A 14,006-nucleotide genomic window follows, 5' to 3' on the forward strand; every position below is an offset into this window, starting at 1 on the left:
TCGCTACAGGTATGTCCTGCTTTTGCTATTTTAAACAAGAAGGAAGGCAAAATGGTGCAGGTGGCCACTAGGCAAAGGCTTCGCTCAGTGGACCTGGGTTAAATGTAAAAGGTGAGTTACCCTCAGCGCAGAGCCTGGCCCCGGGACACCCACTTTCCCACGGACCATCGGGTGTGCCCTGGCTGGCCTCGAGACCACCCGGAAATGCGTATGGAGAGCGTCACCAGACAGTGCCCCACGGTGGGGTCCCCACTGTGACCACCCCAACTAACGGCCAGACAAATTGCTTTCCATCTCTGGTCCAAATGATCGAGTGGCAGAGAGAGAGAGAGAGAGAGAGAGAGAGAGAGAGATCCAAAGTAAAAAAGAAAAAGGAAAGCGCCTGCCTTGCAAGCAGGCAGTCGTGAGTTCGAGCCCTGGTATCGGTAAAAAGGAAAAAGACAAAAAAAAAAAAAAAAAAAAAAAAAAAGAAAAAGGAAGATAATTGAGGGCATATTCTGTGTATTATGAAATACCCTAAAAAGATCTACAGCAGCACCCCATAGTCATGATTTCCACTGAAAATATCTATATTAAGTGGAATTAATAAAGATCATAAATGGCCTTGCAAGCCTGACACCGCAAGACTGTACCCTTCTGGCAAGGAATCTCCCTGCTTCGGAGTGGGGGGCGGGATTTGGCTTCGGATTTACACGTGAGGCTTTGGGCAGCCGAGCTGAGTGCTGACAGGAGCTGTGCTCCAGGCCGCTTTGCCCGCCTCGGTGTGAATCCACAGGACACCAGGCCGATGCGAGCTCTTCCTTCCGTCTTCCCTCACGGAAGTGAGCAGGAGGCTGAGTAGAAGCTTCGCTGTCCGGAAGGACAGCAGGATGGTGTCCTTTGGCCTATGTGACCCTGAGCAAGTTACCTGCATGGGTCCTGAGACAGTGCTGGATTCCAGGGTGTCCCTGCCCATTTGCCTTCACACCCCCACCCCCCTCCCAGGGAAGAAGAGTCCAGGCCAATAGCAAGAAAGGTCCACAGGCTTTTTAATGGTGTGATGGCTACTTCCCTTCCAAGATCGATCTAATCATGACAGCGGCTTCCAGGGTGCTGGGGCGGGGGCAGGCGCAGGGTGGGCAGAGGCCATGCAGTGACTGGAGAGCTGGGGGTTACATTCTAGTTGGCGTGTAAACATTCTTCAGTGGCTTCCCGGGGGAGGGGAAGGGAGATTCCCACCCCCCACCCCATGCCCAGGGGGCTGGTCCCCAGAGCTGAGAAGACTGAGCAAGCCAGGCCCCTGCAAGGACTGGGGAGGGGGAGCCCTGCTCCTGGAGCCCCCTTTGCATGTGATGCAGCTGGGGAAGGGAGGTGCGTTCTGGGGTGAGCACACCCTGCATCTGAGCCAGTGACATGGGCAGTCACGGTGGGCAAGTGCTGGGGGAGGTGGGGGACAGAGGCTGGAGACGCCCAGAGGAGCACTCAGGACCTGGTGAGGCGGAAGGCTGCAGCTGGCCAGGCTGAGAAATGTGGCTTCCTCTGCCCTGGGCCCCTCCTGGGAGAGGAGCAGAGCCAGGGCCTGCTGCCCCTCCACGGGCCCTCTTCCCTGTCCTCCTTACCTGGTGACATTTGACACTCAGAAGCCTGAGATCAACTGGGAGCCCCAGAGGTCTGGAGTCCCCAGGGCAGACTGGGGTTTGCAACTGCGCAGCCTCACAGAGGGGGAAGCCCTTCTTCCCAAGTCCAGTGCAGGGTGTTGCTGGTCCTCGGGCAGAAGCGAGGCTGGAGCCCTACATTCATGGTTCGGTTGGTGGCAAGGAGCAGGCCCAGGGCTGGGCACCAGGGGTTAGGTCCTGGTCCCAGCTCAAGGGACCAAGCGAGCTGATTGTCAGTCAGAGAAGCTCTGGGTGGGAGGGTGAGGCCCCTGCTCCCCTTCTGCTGGGCCCAGAAGGCAATGCAGGGCCTGGGGGCCTCGGTGGACAGGAGGGCTGGGTCTGAAGAGGTTTCCTGAGTGTTCTGGGAGCTCCTGCGTACACATGGGGTGGACCTCGAAGGCTATCCACCCTGCTGCCCTCCTGTGGGCTGTTCTGCACAGAAGCTGCCCCTTGGCATAGAAGCAGCTGCCCAGGTCTGCTGAGCCCTTGAGCGCATTGGGTGATCACCACCAGGCTGCTACTGGACCAGCTTCCTCGAGGGCATCCTTCTGGGTGTTGGTGATGGATGTGGCCAGATGGCTGGGGCACATGGAGGCCTCTCTTCCTCTTCCCCTGGAAGTCTTGGCCTGCTCTCTGTGGCTTCAGGTAGGACATAGGGGTCAGGCTGGGTGGCGGTCCCTTTGTTAGCCAGCATGTTGCATGTCCCAGATGTTGGCAGTCGAGGCTCAGGATGAGGTGGGGTGAGCTCTGCAGCAGCCAGGACCCACGAGGAGGTCCCGGGTCCCCCAGGGAAATGGGGGCCAGGCTTTAGGGGAGCTGGGGGAGGGGTGGCATAAGCTGGAGACCCATCACACAAATACAGTCTGGAATTTGGAAGGGCCTCTCTGTCTCCAGGGGCCAATGGGCTGCTGTTCCCATCCTTCTGCTCCCACAACTTGGGCTGACCTGGTTAGAACTGTGTTGACAATAGTCAGCCTCTCTCCACCTGTGCAGAACCCCAGGGAGAGGGGAGCTGGCCAAAGCCCTGCAGATAGGACTGAAGTTAGACAGCAGGAGGCAATCCCTGGTCATAGAGGTCCTGAACACTGGATCAGGGGCCAGGGGGGAGTGAAACCTTTTGAAAGACCCTCCCGTGGGGAATCTCTTGCCCAGGAAGACAGTCCACACTCCTCCCACAGTGACTGTGGGGACGCCACAGTCACTAGGACGTGGAAGGGTCCCTCCACCAAATCACGGGCCTCCTATCTTTCCCCAGCGTTACCAGTATGGAGCTCACTCAGGGCGGTGGAAGCTGTCCCTTCACACCTGAGTAGCCTGGTGGCCCCTTGGTTCCACCTCCTCAACCCCTGCGTGCAGCTGAGTGATCGTCCTGGGTACCAAGGCTCCCAGGAGACCATGGCGAGGCTGAATTTGAAGCTGTTTCTCCGGAAAGGGGGTAGAGGTGTCGAGAAGGGAGCGGGGAGGACAAAGCGTCGCAGGAGATGTAAGCAGAGGGCCCTGGGGGCAGAGAGCTGCCAAGATCTGAAGGGTGTGGGGTATCCCCAAAAGTGAAGTTCTGGAGAAAACTGGCTGAGTCTTTGGGGGGGCAGAGGAGCCAGGTCAGGGAGGTGCGGAGAGAGTAAGGGCCACCGACCCCCTCCTGCACGGTCCTGGTGGATGCAGGCGGGTGCGCTTGGGGCGCATAAGGCTGTGCTGGGCGCGTTCCAGGTTGCAGATAGGGGGCCAGGCGAGGGTGGGGTCTGCAGAGAGCCACGAGTGAGCATCATTATCTGGTCCCTGCCTGGCCCTCTGAACCCCCCGCCCGGCCTTTGGTTGCTGCACGCTGAGTCTGGAGTTTCCCTCTGGGTCCTTTCTTGGGGCCTCCCAGGGAGGGGGTGCCACTATCAGGCTGTGCTCGGGCCTGAAGTACACCCCGAGTTGGGGGCACCCCGGGCCGGGCTTGGTGTGAGGGGGACAAGCTTTCTTTGCGGGACAGGGACTGGCTCCGGGGGGACACGCTGGGGTGGCGAGTGGTGGAGGCAGGAAGGCCAGGGCTGCGGGGTACAGGGGGCCTGGTGGTCGGGGTTCTCCCTGGGCCAGCACTGCGGCTGGGTGGCTGCCTGGGGTGGGGGTCAGCAACAGCGGCCGATCCGGGGGGCTTCTGCAGCTGGAGCCTGCTTGAGGGGCAGGAAAGAGGTAGGCGGGAAGGAAGAGGGCAGAGAAACAACGAAGGAGAGACATTTTCAGAATCCTCTTGGCATCCCAAAACCCTGCATCCCCAGAGCCAGACAGAGGCACAGGTGGGTAAACTGAGGCCTGGTCTCCCAGGGTGGGGCCTCTAAGGGCCATATACATCCAGGCTGTACTTGGAAGAGAGTTCTTGAAGGGCCCTGTTTCTTTTTTCTTTCTCTCCTTTCCTTCTTTTTTTTTGGAGGCAGAGTCTCACTATGTAACTCAGGCTGGCCTCAGACTCATGGGGATCTTCCTGTCTCAGCCTCCCAAGTGCACCACCACGCCCAGCTTTAAAATGCTCACAGATTTTGCATTGGAATCTATGAAGTGCATGTGTGTGCGGGCGTGTTGCATGTTCATATGCAAGTGCACATGTGCATGCATGAGTGTGCTCTGTTTTTCCACATTGGCAATGGCATCCAGGGCCCATATACTAGGCAAGTGCTCAGCCTCTGAGCAACACCCAGCCCAGGGTCAGATTAATATGAAACAATGCATTCTCCCCTTCATGCAAGCTCTGAGTTTCACCCTTTGGCTTCAAGCACCTCACATCGCCCTGGAGACTGAACCCTATTGGCCCCCATCAACCTTTCCCAGTCCTGGCCTTCCCCCTCCCACCAGGCTCCCTTGGGCCCAGAGACAGGGCTGACAGCCAATGGGAGGTATGGCCTAGCGTCCCTCCCAACTCTTCCCAGCCCCTGAGCCTGGTTCTAGGAATCTCCACTTGGGGAGGCTTTTTGTGATCACCCTCTGCCCACCCTAAAGCTGGTGGGACTTCTCACCTGCTGGTGACAGTGGTGTCAGGTGCTGGGGCCGCGCCGAGGGGTCTGCCTGGAAGCTGCTGGGTGGTGGCGGGCGTGGGTACAAGGGTGCTGATGGGGCGGGGAATCCGGCTGCGGGGGACAGCTGCCTGCCCAGCCTTCCTTGGCAAGGTAGCCTCGGCAGGCTCAGAGGCTGGCGTGTCTTCCTCCGAGCCTGTCCCCGAGAGGGTCTCGGAGGCCCGGCGCTGCTCCTCACTGGAGGAAGACGAGGCCCCCGAGGCCAGCCGCAGAAGCAGGCGACTCTGCCTCTTCTCCATCACCAGCCGAGCCAGGTCCTGCTGCGGCCGGGCCCTCTTACTCCAGCGCTCTTTGGCTGACAGCGAGCCCGAGGGCTCTGAGCCTGTGTCCTCCTCTGACAACAGCACAGGGATGCGGCTCCGGGGCCGAGGCCCTGGCCTGGGGTGTCGGCTAGGGGAGACAGAGACTGCTTTCTCAGGGCCTGGCGCCAGGGACTCTGGGGCTGGCCCATCAGCAAGCGGGCCATTGGGCAGTGAGTCTGTGGCCACCTCCAAAGGAGTGTCCCCGGGGGGCCTGGCCAGGGCACAGATCTCCGCCCTGGCCCCATGCAGCCCCAACAGGGCTGCACCATTCTCCAAGGGCACCCGAACCCCCTCCTCAGTGGTGCCACCGTCTGAGGGCACCTCCAGACTCAGCTCCTCGGGCCTCGAGGATTGTCCTCCGGAAGACATGATGTTGAGGTGAGACTTCTCAGCAATGTGCACAAAGGTCCTCTCCACTTTGGTGAAGGGTGAGGAGGTGACTGCCACACCCGCTGCCCCTGTGGTCACTGCTCCAGCCCCCGGCCCTGCCCCAGGCCCGGTGGGCTTGGCCTCAGACTTGAGGACAGAAGACAGTGTGCCTGGCTCCGACACGTCCAGCTGGCTGCCTGTGGGCTGAGGCCTCTCGTGCTGAGGCGTGAGGGCAGCCAGGGTGCCCAGGTCGGGGTCAGGTGCCAATTCGGCAGTGACGGGTGACTTCTTCATGTCGCCAGGGGAGACCAGCACCAGCGTCTTCGAGCCCTCTTCCGGCTCCAGGTCGCCGTCAGCCACGGAAGCTCGGCCCCTGGACTCCTTCTGATCATCAGCCAGCAGCGTGGATGGGGCACCCTCCTGGCTCTGGTCGGTGCTCCTGTCACTGCCTTCGCTGCTGGAGCCACTGTGTGGCCCCAGCACCTCCCCCAAGGCCACTGCTGCTTCTTCCTCCTCGTCTTCCTCGTCTTCCTCCTCCTCCTCTTCCTCATCTTCCTCCTCTTCCTCCTCTTCCTCTTCCTCCTCTTCTTCCTCCTCCTCCCGTTCTTCTTCCTCCTCCTCTTCCTCCTCCTTCCCATTAGCTTGAGGCTGGACAGGTGCCGGTGGGCCCTGGGGGGCAGCGAGCAGCGTGTGGGAGAAGCCCACCCTCCGGACCCTGTGCAGCAGCCGCGCGCGCTCCCGGTAATCAGAGAGATCTCTCTTGAAGTCCTGGTAGGGCAGGCTCAGAGGCACAGCTCGAGAGAGGCCATTCACCTCGAATGGGGGCGCCATGGAGAACACCTGCAGGGGCACACACAGGGACCCGCTGAGGTCACCCCCTCCTGGGCCCGAGGAGACTGCACTTCAGGCACCGCCCGGGTGTATTTCACACCTCGGTGTCCGGCCTAGAGGGGACCCTAGTAACTCTGAAGAATGACTGAGTCCATGCTCCCGATCCCCTGAGGTCTCAAGTCCTGACCCTGGTGGCTTGTCTATCTCCTGCCCTCTCCGGGACCTTGTTCCAACCCTCACCATGCCCATCCCAAGCCCCAAAGCATGGACAGCAAATGAAAGTCAGAAGCAGCACAGCCACTGGCTGCTTAGGTCAACTTCCCGGCCCAGAAACGGGCAGCAGGGTCTGTGTCCCTCCCGAGGTGGGCAGGGCCCACGCTGGCCCGCAGATGGCCTGTTCTCTGCAGCCAGACAGCTGCTGTTGAGGGCCACCAGGACCTTGTGTGACCAGGGTGAATTCAGGGCTGTCCTCTGTCATCCAAAAGTCACCCCTGGGCCCTGGCACCCCAGCCCCCTTCCCTCCTGCCCTGGCTGGGGCCCAAGAAAGACTCAGGTTTTCCTCCTGGAAGCTTCGTGCTTCTTGGTTTTGTTAGATCCCTGTCACACTGGTCCTCCCAACCTAGACAAGCCTGATCACCTTACCAGGACCTGCTGTGTCTCCATCACCTTCTTGGTCCCTGGGCTGCTCTGCCCTACCCAACACCCAAATGCTGTTCAGCACCCACAATGCACTGGGGCCTCAGGCCAGGCAGACCGACCTGGCTTTGTCCTTCGAGGGGATGGCACGGAGTGTCCACTGCTTCTCTTAGCCTCTCTGAACAACTGGGGCTCTGTCTGGGGCCTGAACTAGCACAGCACAGCCCATCCAGACCAGAAGCCCCAGGACACTGATGGCTCTAACCCCACCTCACCCAGACACAGCCCCATGTCACCACCTCCGTGTGTATGCCCTAAGGCCCACGTACAACTGTCTTGCCTGAGGTCCCTAGCTCTAGTCTGCTGTCACATCCTTCTTACCGCTGCACCAGTGGCCTTGCTGAAGCCCAGATCTGACTCCAGGCCCCTGGGGTCCTCATGAGGGGATTCCCATTTCAGATTAGCCTGTAAGCAGCCCCTACTGCCACGGCTCCCACCTTCCGCCCTGGGGCCTCTCCCTGGGGCACCCACGGGTCCCCTCCCCTGAGTCCCAGCCATTCTGAGGCTGCCAGCACTCCCCCAGATGTATTCGGCATCTCTCCCCAGCCTGGGGACCCCCACCACCCTCTCTGTTCCCCGATAAATTCCTACTCTTCCACCAACAGCTTGTCCCTGGCAAAGCCTTTCTGTTCACCCACCAGCCAGCTTGGTGGGTTTCTCCTTTTTACTCGTTTCCCTGCATTCTGGTTCTTACTTCCATAAACATGGCCCGGAGGGTTTTTCCAATCATTCATTCATGCCTGCATGTATTCAAATAGCCCTTGAACATGAGCCATCCCGTGCTATGGGCCCAGATTCTGAGGGCCAGTGTTGAACAAGGCAGATACAGCCCTTTTGGGAGCCTGTTCTCTCCACATCCAGGGAAGAAACAAGATTCGCACACTGCCATGGCTTGGGACTCTAAGCCAGGTCCTGCAAGCCAAGGGCCTGTGGAAAGCTCCTTCCCACCCCACCTGCTGCCCCGGGCGGCTCTGCTCACCCCGGCTTGGGGTCACTGCCGCCTCCCCACCTCAGAAAGTCCCAGTGACTGGGACTGGAAAGAGGGTCCCCAGCCACTGGCTGAGGCTTTGAGTAGCAGCACAGAGGCTAGTGGAGGCTGAGGCAGGAATCTCCAGGGCCAAGTGCCTGCTGAGGCTGTGACTCACGCCCACCCAACCGCCATCACCTTCCCCCCCCCCATCCATCTCTGCAAGAACTTGACAGGGTGCAAGACAGCACCTCCCACGGCCGATGAGCTCTGCCCTGACCACACGTGGGCTGCAAGGCCCAACAATTACTTTCTCTCCCCACACCCTCATTCATTTTCATTCATTTAGCAAACATTAACGACTGACTCTGTCAGGGCACCTTTGCCAAGTGTAGGTACCAATGCCAAGGCCAGAGCAAGCAGCAGGGGTACAAGTGGCTTCTGTGAGTCCTTGGGTGAGGGGGACAAAGGGGAGGCGATAGGATGAGAGCCAGGGCCAGACAGACAGACACAGTTCCCTGATCACACTGTTCTTCTATGTGGCCCAGCCAGTGTGTCCTCTGACACCCCAGGCCACCCTTTGTCTCAGACATCTAGACATTTCTGACAGAAATACCCTTTCCCCCACCATCAGGCCAGGCCCTGGGTCTCTTTGGAAAGTCCTCACCCAGAGGAAGGGGACCCCTCCCTCACGTTGCCCACGTTGGCAGGGGGAGCTCGCCTTCCATCTCAGCTCCTCCTCATCAGACAGGAGGAACAAGAGCTGGTCCTAAACTCACACAAGCACACCAAGACCCAGAGGGAAGCACTGACCCTGGCTTCCACAAAAATCAGGAAACGTGACCACCAGGTCAGCTCAGGCCCCGGAACTCACTCTAGGCCAAAGTCTCAAGGTGAAAGAGGTCTAGGAAGCTTCAATCCCCTTCTTCGCCCCATGATAGGAGCAGGGTTTGGGGAGCCCCCCAGCAATGTCCCACTTCCCAGCCTGATGGGGGAGAAGATGTGGGCCAAGGAGCCTCTTCAGCCACCACTGCCACCTTCCCAGAGTCCTCCTTTCCCATGCTTGTCCCCTCTCAATATATCTCTGCCGCACTGGGAGTCGGCTACCACTCCACCTGCCACCCAGCCCTGAGGGTGTCCTGGCCGGGAAAGAGGAGGCGGAAATGTGGCCACTTGTGTTGTGGGTCTACACAGATTCACACAGTCCTGCAGATCGGGGTCTCAACGCATCCTGGCTGGGGGTGTGTGTGTGTGTGTTCCACAATGCAGCTGGCCCGCCTGGCCCCAGGACTGCTTTGGGCTCAGAGGGGATGTGCACTGAGGATGGGATGAGGGGCTCAGGGACAGCCCCTCTGTAATCCACAGGTCTGCAACCTTCTGTCTCACCCCTTCCACTGCTTGGTGCTCCTTTTATCTGACTCTATCACCACAGTCCCCAGACCTTGTGACCCTCGCACAGACAAGAGAGGGTTAGGAACAGCCAGAGTGACCCCAGGCCTTCTGCAGCACAGAGGTCTCTGCGTCCTGCCTCTCCCCTGAACTTGACAGATAGCCTCGCCCCACGAGAGCCCGGACTGCCTCTTCCCCGCCATCTTTCCCTGGTGTGTTCAAAGAACAGAGACCAGAGTGCCCTTGCTACCTGCCCTGGAGAGTCGCAGCCAGCAGGGGAGAGTGACTCAGGTCCAACGGGGAAGGGCACCCACCCCTAGCCCCTGCCCCCAGCCCCAGCCCAAGCCACAGGCGGCCTGGAGGAGGCCGAAAGAAAGCAGCCGAGGCGCAGGTTCCTGGAAGGCGTCTTTAATCAGGATTTGGTAGTACACAAGCTCTCCGGATTGTCTGCAGGAACAAACAGGGACTGAAAAGGCACAAGATCCCTCGCACGGCGGCGCTGGGCCCTCCCCACCCTGCGGCCGCGTGCGGTGGGTGCGTGTCCGTGTCCCACCCCGTGGGCGCCGCGCGTGTGCGTGTCAGTTTCAAGTGTTGGATTTTTGTACAGTACTCGCATCTAGGGGCTGGGGGGCTCAGTGCATGCTCTTCTACCGGCCCAAGGCCCCCCAGTGCTGTTATGTATGCTAAGGAGGACGCACCCCGGAGAGAAAGAGGAGGGGAAAAACAAAAATCAGCGTCCTGTCTTCGTGTATCGAGTTTCTCATGCATGCTCGGGCTGGCCGGGGCAGGGTAGTGCAAGCGTATAATACAGTTATTGCAGTACAAAATGGGGGTCACCCGGAAAAGGACTTAGGACGGGCGGGGGGCGGGCTCAGGAATAAATCAGCTGGGATTGGGACCCTGGGAGGGGGTCCCCTCAACACCCCTTTTCTCCCTAGCTCCTCCCCAACCTGGGCCAGGAGAGGACACCCTGGTCCTTGGGGGAAGGAGCCCAGCCCCCGTTCTCATGCAATGCTGTCACCCTGGAGCCCGCCCCTGTCTCCCCCAAGCCCTTCAGCCTGGGGAGGGGTTAGAGAGGCAAGTGCAAAGGAAGCAGATGTTGGTCCCTGAGTTTTATTTTTTGGGTGGATGTGGGGGAAGCGCTGGAAGTGGGGACACATTTGGGGTCCTCCCGGGCTTTTAGTGGTGGATAGGATGGGGCAGGGGCTCAGACCTGGGTGTGGTCAAAAAGTGGGGGGGGGGGGTCAGGTATCTCTGAGAGATCTGGACTCCAACCTTTGCTCCCGGAAACTCTGGGCTCTTTGGCATCCAATTTCAAGGCCAATTTTAGGGGTGGGACAGCCCTGTGGACATCGAGGTAACTGGGATGGGGTGAGGCAGTGGGCCCCTGCACCCCAGCCCTGGAAGCACTCAGGGGTGCCCCCACTTCCCTACCCCCACCCCTGTCCCTGCCCAGGGCCAGGGACCCAGCAGGCAGAAAAGCAAACAGGACCTAGCATAGGGGGGATGAGGGGGTTAGCAGCAGGTGGCCCAGGGGCAGAGCAGCCAGTCAGAGAAATGGGGTACATTCACGGTGCAATGGCTGGACGGGGTGGAGGTGGTGGCCCTGGGGATGGGGGCCCAGGAGCAGAAACAGGTGGCATTTGGGGAGGGCATTACAGTTAGGACCCTGTGCCCCGGGTGCTGCAGCCAGCTGTCCCGAGTGGGCCAAGAGTGTGTGTGTGCACCCACATGTGCAGGTTAGGGGTTGTCAGGGCGATCCCACGGCCCACTCTATGGCCTGTGCAAGGGTGGGAGGCAGGACCAGGAAGGGTCCCACAGCCCTTAGGGAGGGGGCCCAGGCCCAGGGCCCTCTGGGGCTGGGGCTTCCAATGTGACTACGGGGGTGGCATTCAGGCCCTCCTTAGAGGTCTTGACTTCCCTCCCCAAATCAACCCAAGACAGCAGACAATGCTGTATCATCTGGGGCCCCATCCTCAGCCGGGGCCACACCCTCCTTAAGCACAGTCCCCTGCCTGACCACCCCCTATGCACACATTGGTTCGCACACTCACCCCCCTGAGCAGACAGCACCGCCCCTCCCCAGGACCAGGGAACAGACGGGGCAGAAGGGACAAACAGAAGAGGGGTGCTGGCGTCAGCTTGGCTCAGAGGGGCCACCATCCCCGCATACACCATTGGGTAGAGCTGGGTCTGTTGTCCCTAAAACCAGAAGTGCAAAAGGAGAATGTGGGGCTCGGGTCTCCTGGGATGAGAGCTTTGAGTGGTTATTGCTGTGGCCCCAGCTGCCTTCTTGTTGGGGGGAGGGATGAAGTGATAAGAATTCAACAGAGTGCATTTCACTGTCACTGAGTCCCTACCCTCTTTCCCACAGGCACAGGGGACAGTCCTGATCCCACAGGAGGTCCCACTGCAGTCACCATGAACACGCCAGCTGACCCCCTGCCACAGGCACGATCACACAACAGGGACACACACATTACAGGGCCCCTTGCCATGAGCTGCCTCCTCTGGGAAGCCCCCAGATTGGAGTCCCCAAGGAAGAACACCGCCCCTCTGTGGAGTGCAGAGTCCTGACTGGCACTCGGGGCCACCTCTTCCGGAAGCTGGTTTTGCTTGGCTCATGCACTAATTTTTCTTTTTTAAAAAACCGTGTGTGTGTGTGTGTGTGTGTGTGTGTATGCATGCGTGTGTATGTGTTAATTAGATGGCAACAATTAAAAACTGGGAAATTTCACATAAAAATTGGAAGACATTAGCAACAATTGGTTTAGCTGGGACAGTGGCCAAGCAGGACCCGTGCTTACTACAGTCCTCAAATCTGCCGGTTTCCTGATGCTGCTGGCTCCTATGTGAGCTGGTGACGTCCCCTGGCCAGTGCTCAGTGATGCCTCTAACTGCACTGTCAACTTGACCCAAGGACCCCACAGTACCCCAGGTCAAGTTCAGAGTGGACAATCTGTCCACCTGGTCCCCAGGGGTGCCAGGGCATGCTTGGGGCTGTGTGAGGTGAGAAGTGGGGTCTCAGGGAGATGGGGTCCAGGGCTCAGGGGGACTCACACCCAGACCCCATCCCATAGCGGTATGCACTTGGAAAGGAAGGAAAGCATGGCTTGGTCAACGCCTCTCTTCCTGCAGAGTGCCCACAAGACAAGACCCTAAGGGAAGCGACTCACAGACCGAACGCTGGACGTCACCATGGATGGAACCTGCGGTCACTACTCTGAACGGCTAATACTGCGTCCACCTCACAGGCTAGCACGAGGCTTCCGCGTGTTAATATGGTAAAGTGCTCAAGTCACTGCCTGGCACACGAGAAGCACTGTGTGCCAGTGACTGTTAAATAAAATTAAAAATAAATAAATGCAAGACCCCGCTATAGGCAGGGCAGGAGTACACAATGTGGAAACGCAATTTTCAAGGTACAAACGAGTGCCATCGGTTCCAAAGGTGGCCTGGCAAGGCTGCGCCCTTTCCCTAAGCAGGGCATAATCACTTGGGACCTTGACCTGCTCTGGGAAATCCTGCAGAGACAGAGCCCTGACATCTCACAGCTCCCATCACCCACACCTGACCTGGGCGCCAGAAACCCAAACCACCACGTGACCTTGATCGAACCCCCGAGGCTTCAATGATCTTAGCAGGTTCCCAAAGTCCACAGTCGCCCTGAGAAGTCAGCATTCTCAAGCTCACTTCCGGTTGGCTCCAAGATTTATGGCTTATGAACACTCCTCCACCACAGAGGACGCACAGAGGATGTCCCCAGACAGCAAGATGCCTGAGCGATGGCCTTGCTCTGAAGGACACACACTCTCCCATGGGTGGCAGCTTCAGGTGGGGGTGGGGTGGGGTGCAAATTCAGCCGCTCTGGGAATGCAGAGCAGGAGCCCGCTCCCAAGGCTGCAGCAACAGTGACAGGTACAGAGACAGAGGTGATAACCAGGCTGGAGCCGGTGCCGTCATCCTCTCGGAGAGGTCACAAGGCACTTGGGGACCTTAGAGTACCTTGAGGTCTGGGGCAAGGTTCACAGAGCTACAGCTCTGCTGGGGGGTGTTGGAACCTCAGGAAGGGGACGCCAGGTGACAGATCACTGGCTGCTGCCCTGTGGAGTGGATGCCGGAACACTCCCTGCAACTCACCACTTATGCCACCACTTGGGGAAACAGGAAGAGGGTGAGAGGGTACTGGGCAGAGAGGGGCAGTGCCGGAAGGAGGGGAGTGGGACACCGTCCATGTCCACCCCCTCACCTTGTGCTTTGTTTTCTGTCCTTCCTCAAAATCTACCCTGACTCCTCTCCTCCCATCTACCTGGGCAGAGCGTGGGGTCACTGGAAATGGCCCCAAGGGCACCAGAATGTGGGTTTGGGGGAGGAGCAGCCAGGGCAGGGGTGGGGAGGGGCACGAGGAGTAAGACCTGACTCTGGCACTCATTAAAAACAGAAGAGACTTTGGAGAACTACGTGGTGGCTATGGGAGTAGCTCGTGTGGCGGAGCCTGTGAGCCACCCCACCGCATGGCCATCTGTGGGGACGGCTTGGCTTCACCACTGTCCACCACCCCAGGCTGGGGCAGGAGATGTCTGAAGGTGGATGGGCTGAGTTTGGGGAGCTGGGGGAAGCGGAGTTCAGAGGGAGAAGGTGGAACGAGGAGCCAGGGCGGGTGGGGAAAATATGACGGACTCCACGGGCGTCTTCCTGGCTTCCTAACAAACACTCGCACACACGGTATGCGCACACGGGTACGCACGCATGCATGCACTGTCACACA

The 14,006-nt window shown here is 59.3% G+C and overlaps 1 protein-coding gene across 5 annotated transcripts in view; it reads right to left on the minus strand.

Annotated features, from left to right (window-relative positions):
- Positions 1-1,011: 1,011 nt before the first annotated feature.
- Ttbk1 (tau tubulin kinase 1) overlaps positions 1,012-14,006 on the minus strand; it is a 34,100-nt gene continuing 21,105 nt past the window's right edge. For 3 of the 5 annotated variants that reach the window (XM_063238830.1, XM_063238827.1, XM_063238828.1), the window contains 2 exons: positions 4,628-6,195; positions 1,012-3,790 (listed from right to left, as the gene is read on the minus strand). In XM_063238830.1, the coding sequence (XP_063094900.1) occupies positions 3,400-3,790; positions 4,628-6,195 (1,959 nt within the window). In that variant the 3' untranslated portion in view covers positions 1,012-3,399. The remainder of the gene's footprint in view (positions 3,791-4,627; positions 6,196-14,006) is intronic. The other 2 variants (XM_063238831.1, XM_063238829.1) reach the window with 1 other exon arrangement.

The sequence above is a fragment of the Cavia porcellus genome, unplaced genomic scaffold, assembly GCF_034190915.1.
Source record: "Cavia porcellus strain 051 isolate PalLab524CR breed Dunkin Hartley unplaced genomic scaffold, mCavPor4.1 scaffold_28, whole genome shotgun sequence".
NCBI classification, from domain to species: Eukaryota; Metazoa; Chordata; class Mammalia; order Rodentia; family Caviidae; genus Cavia; species Cavia porcellus.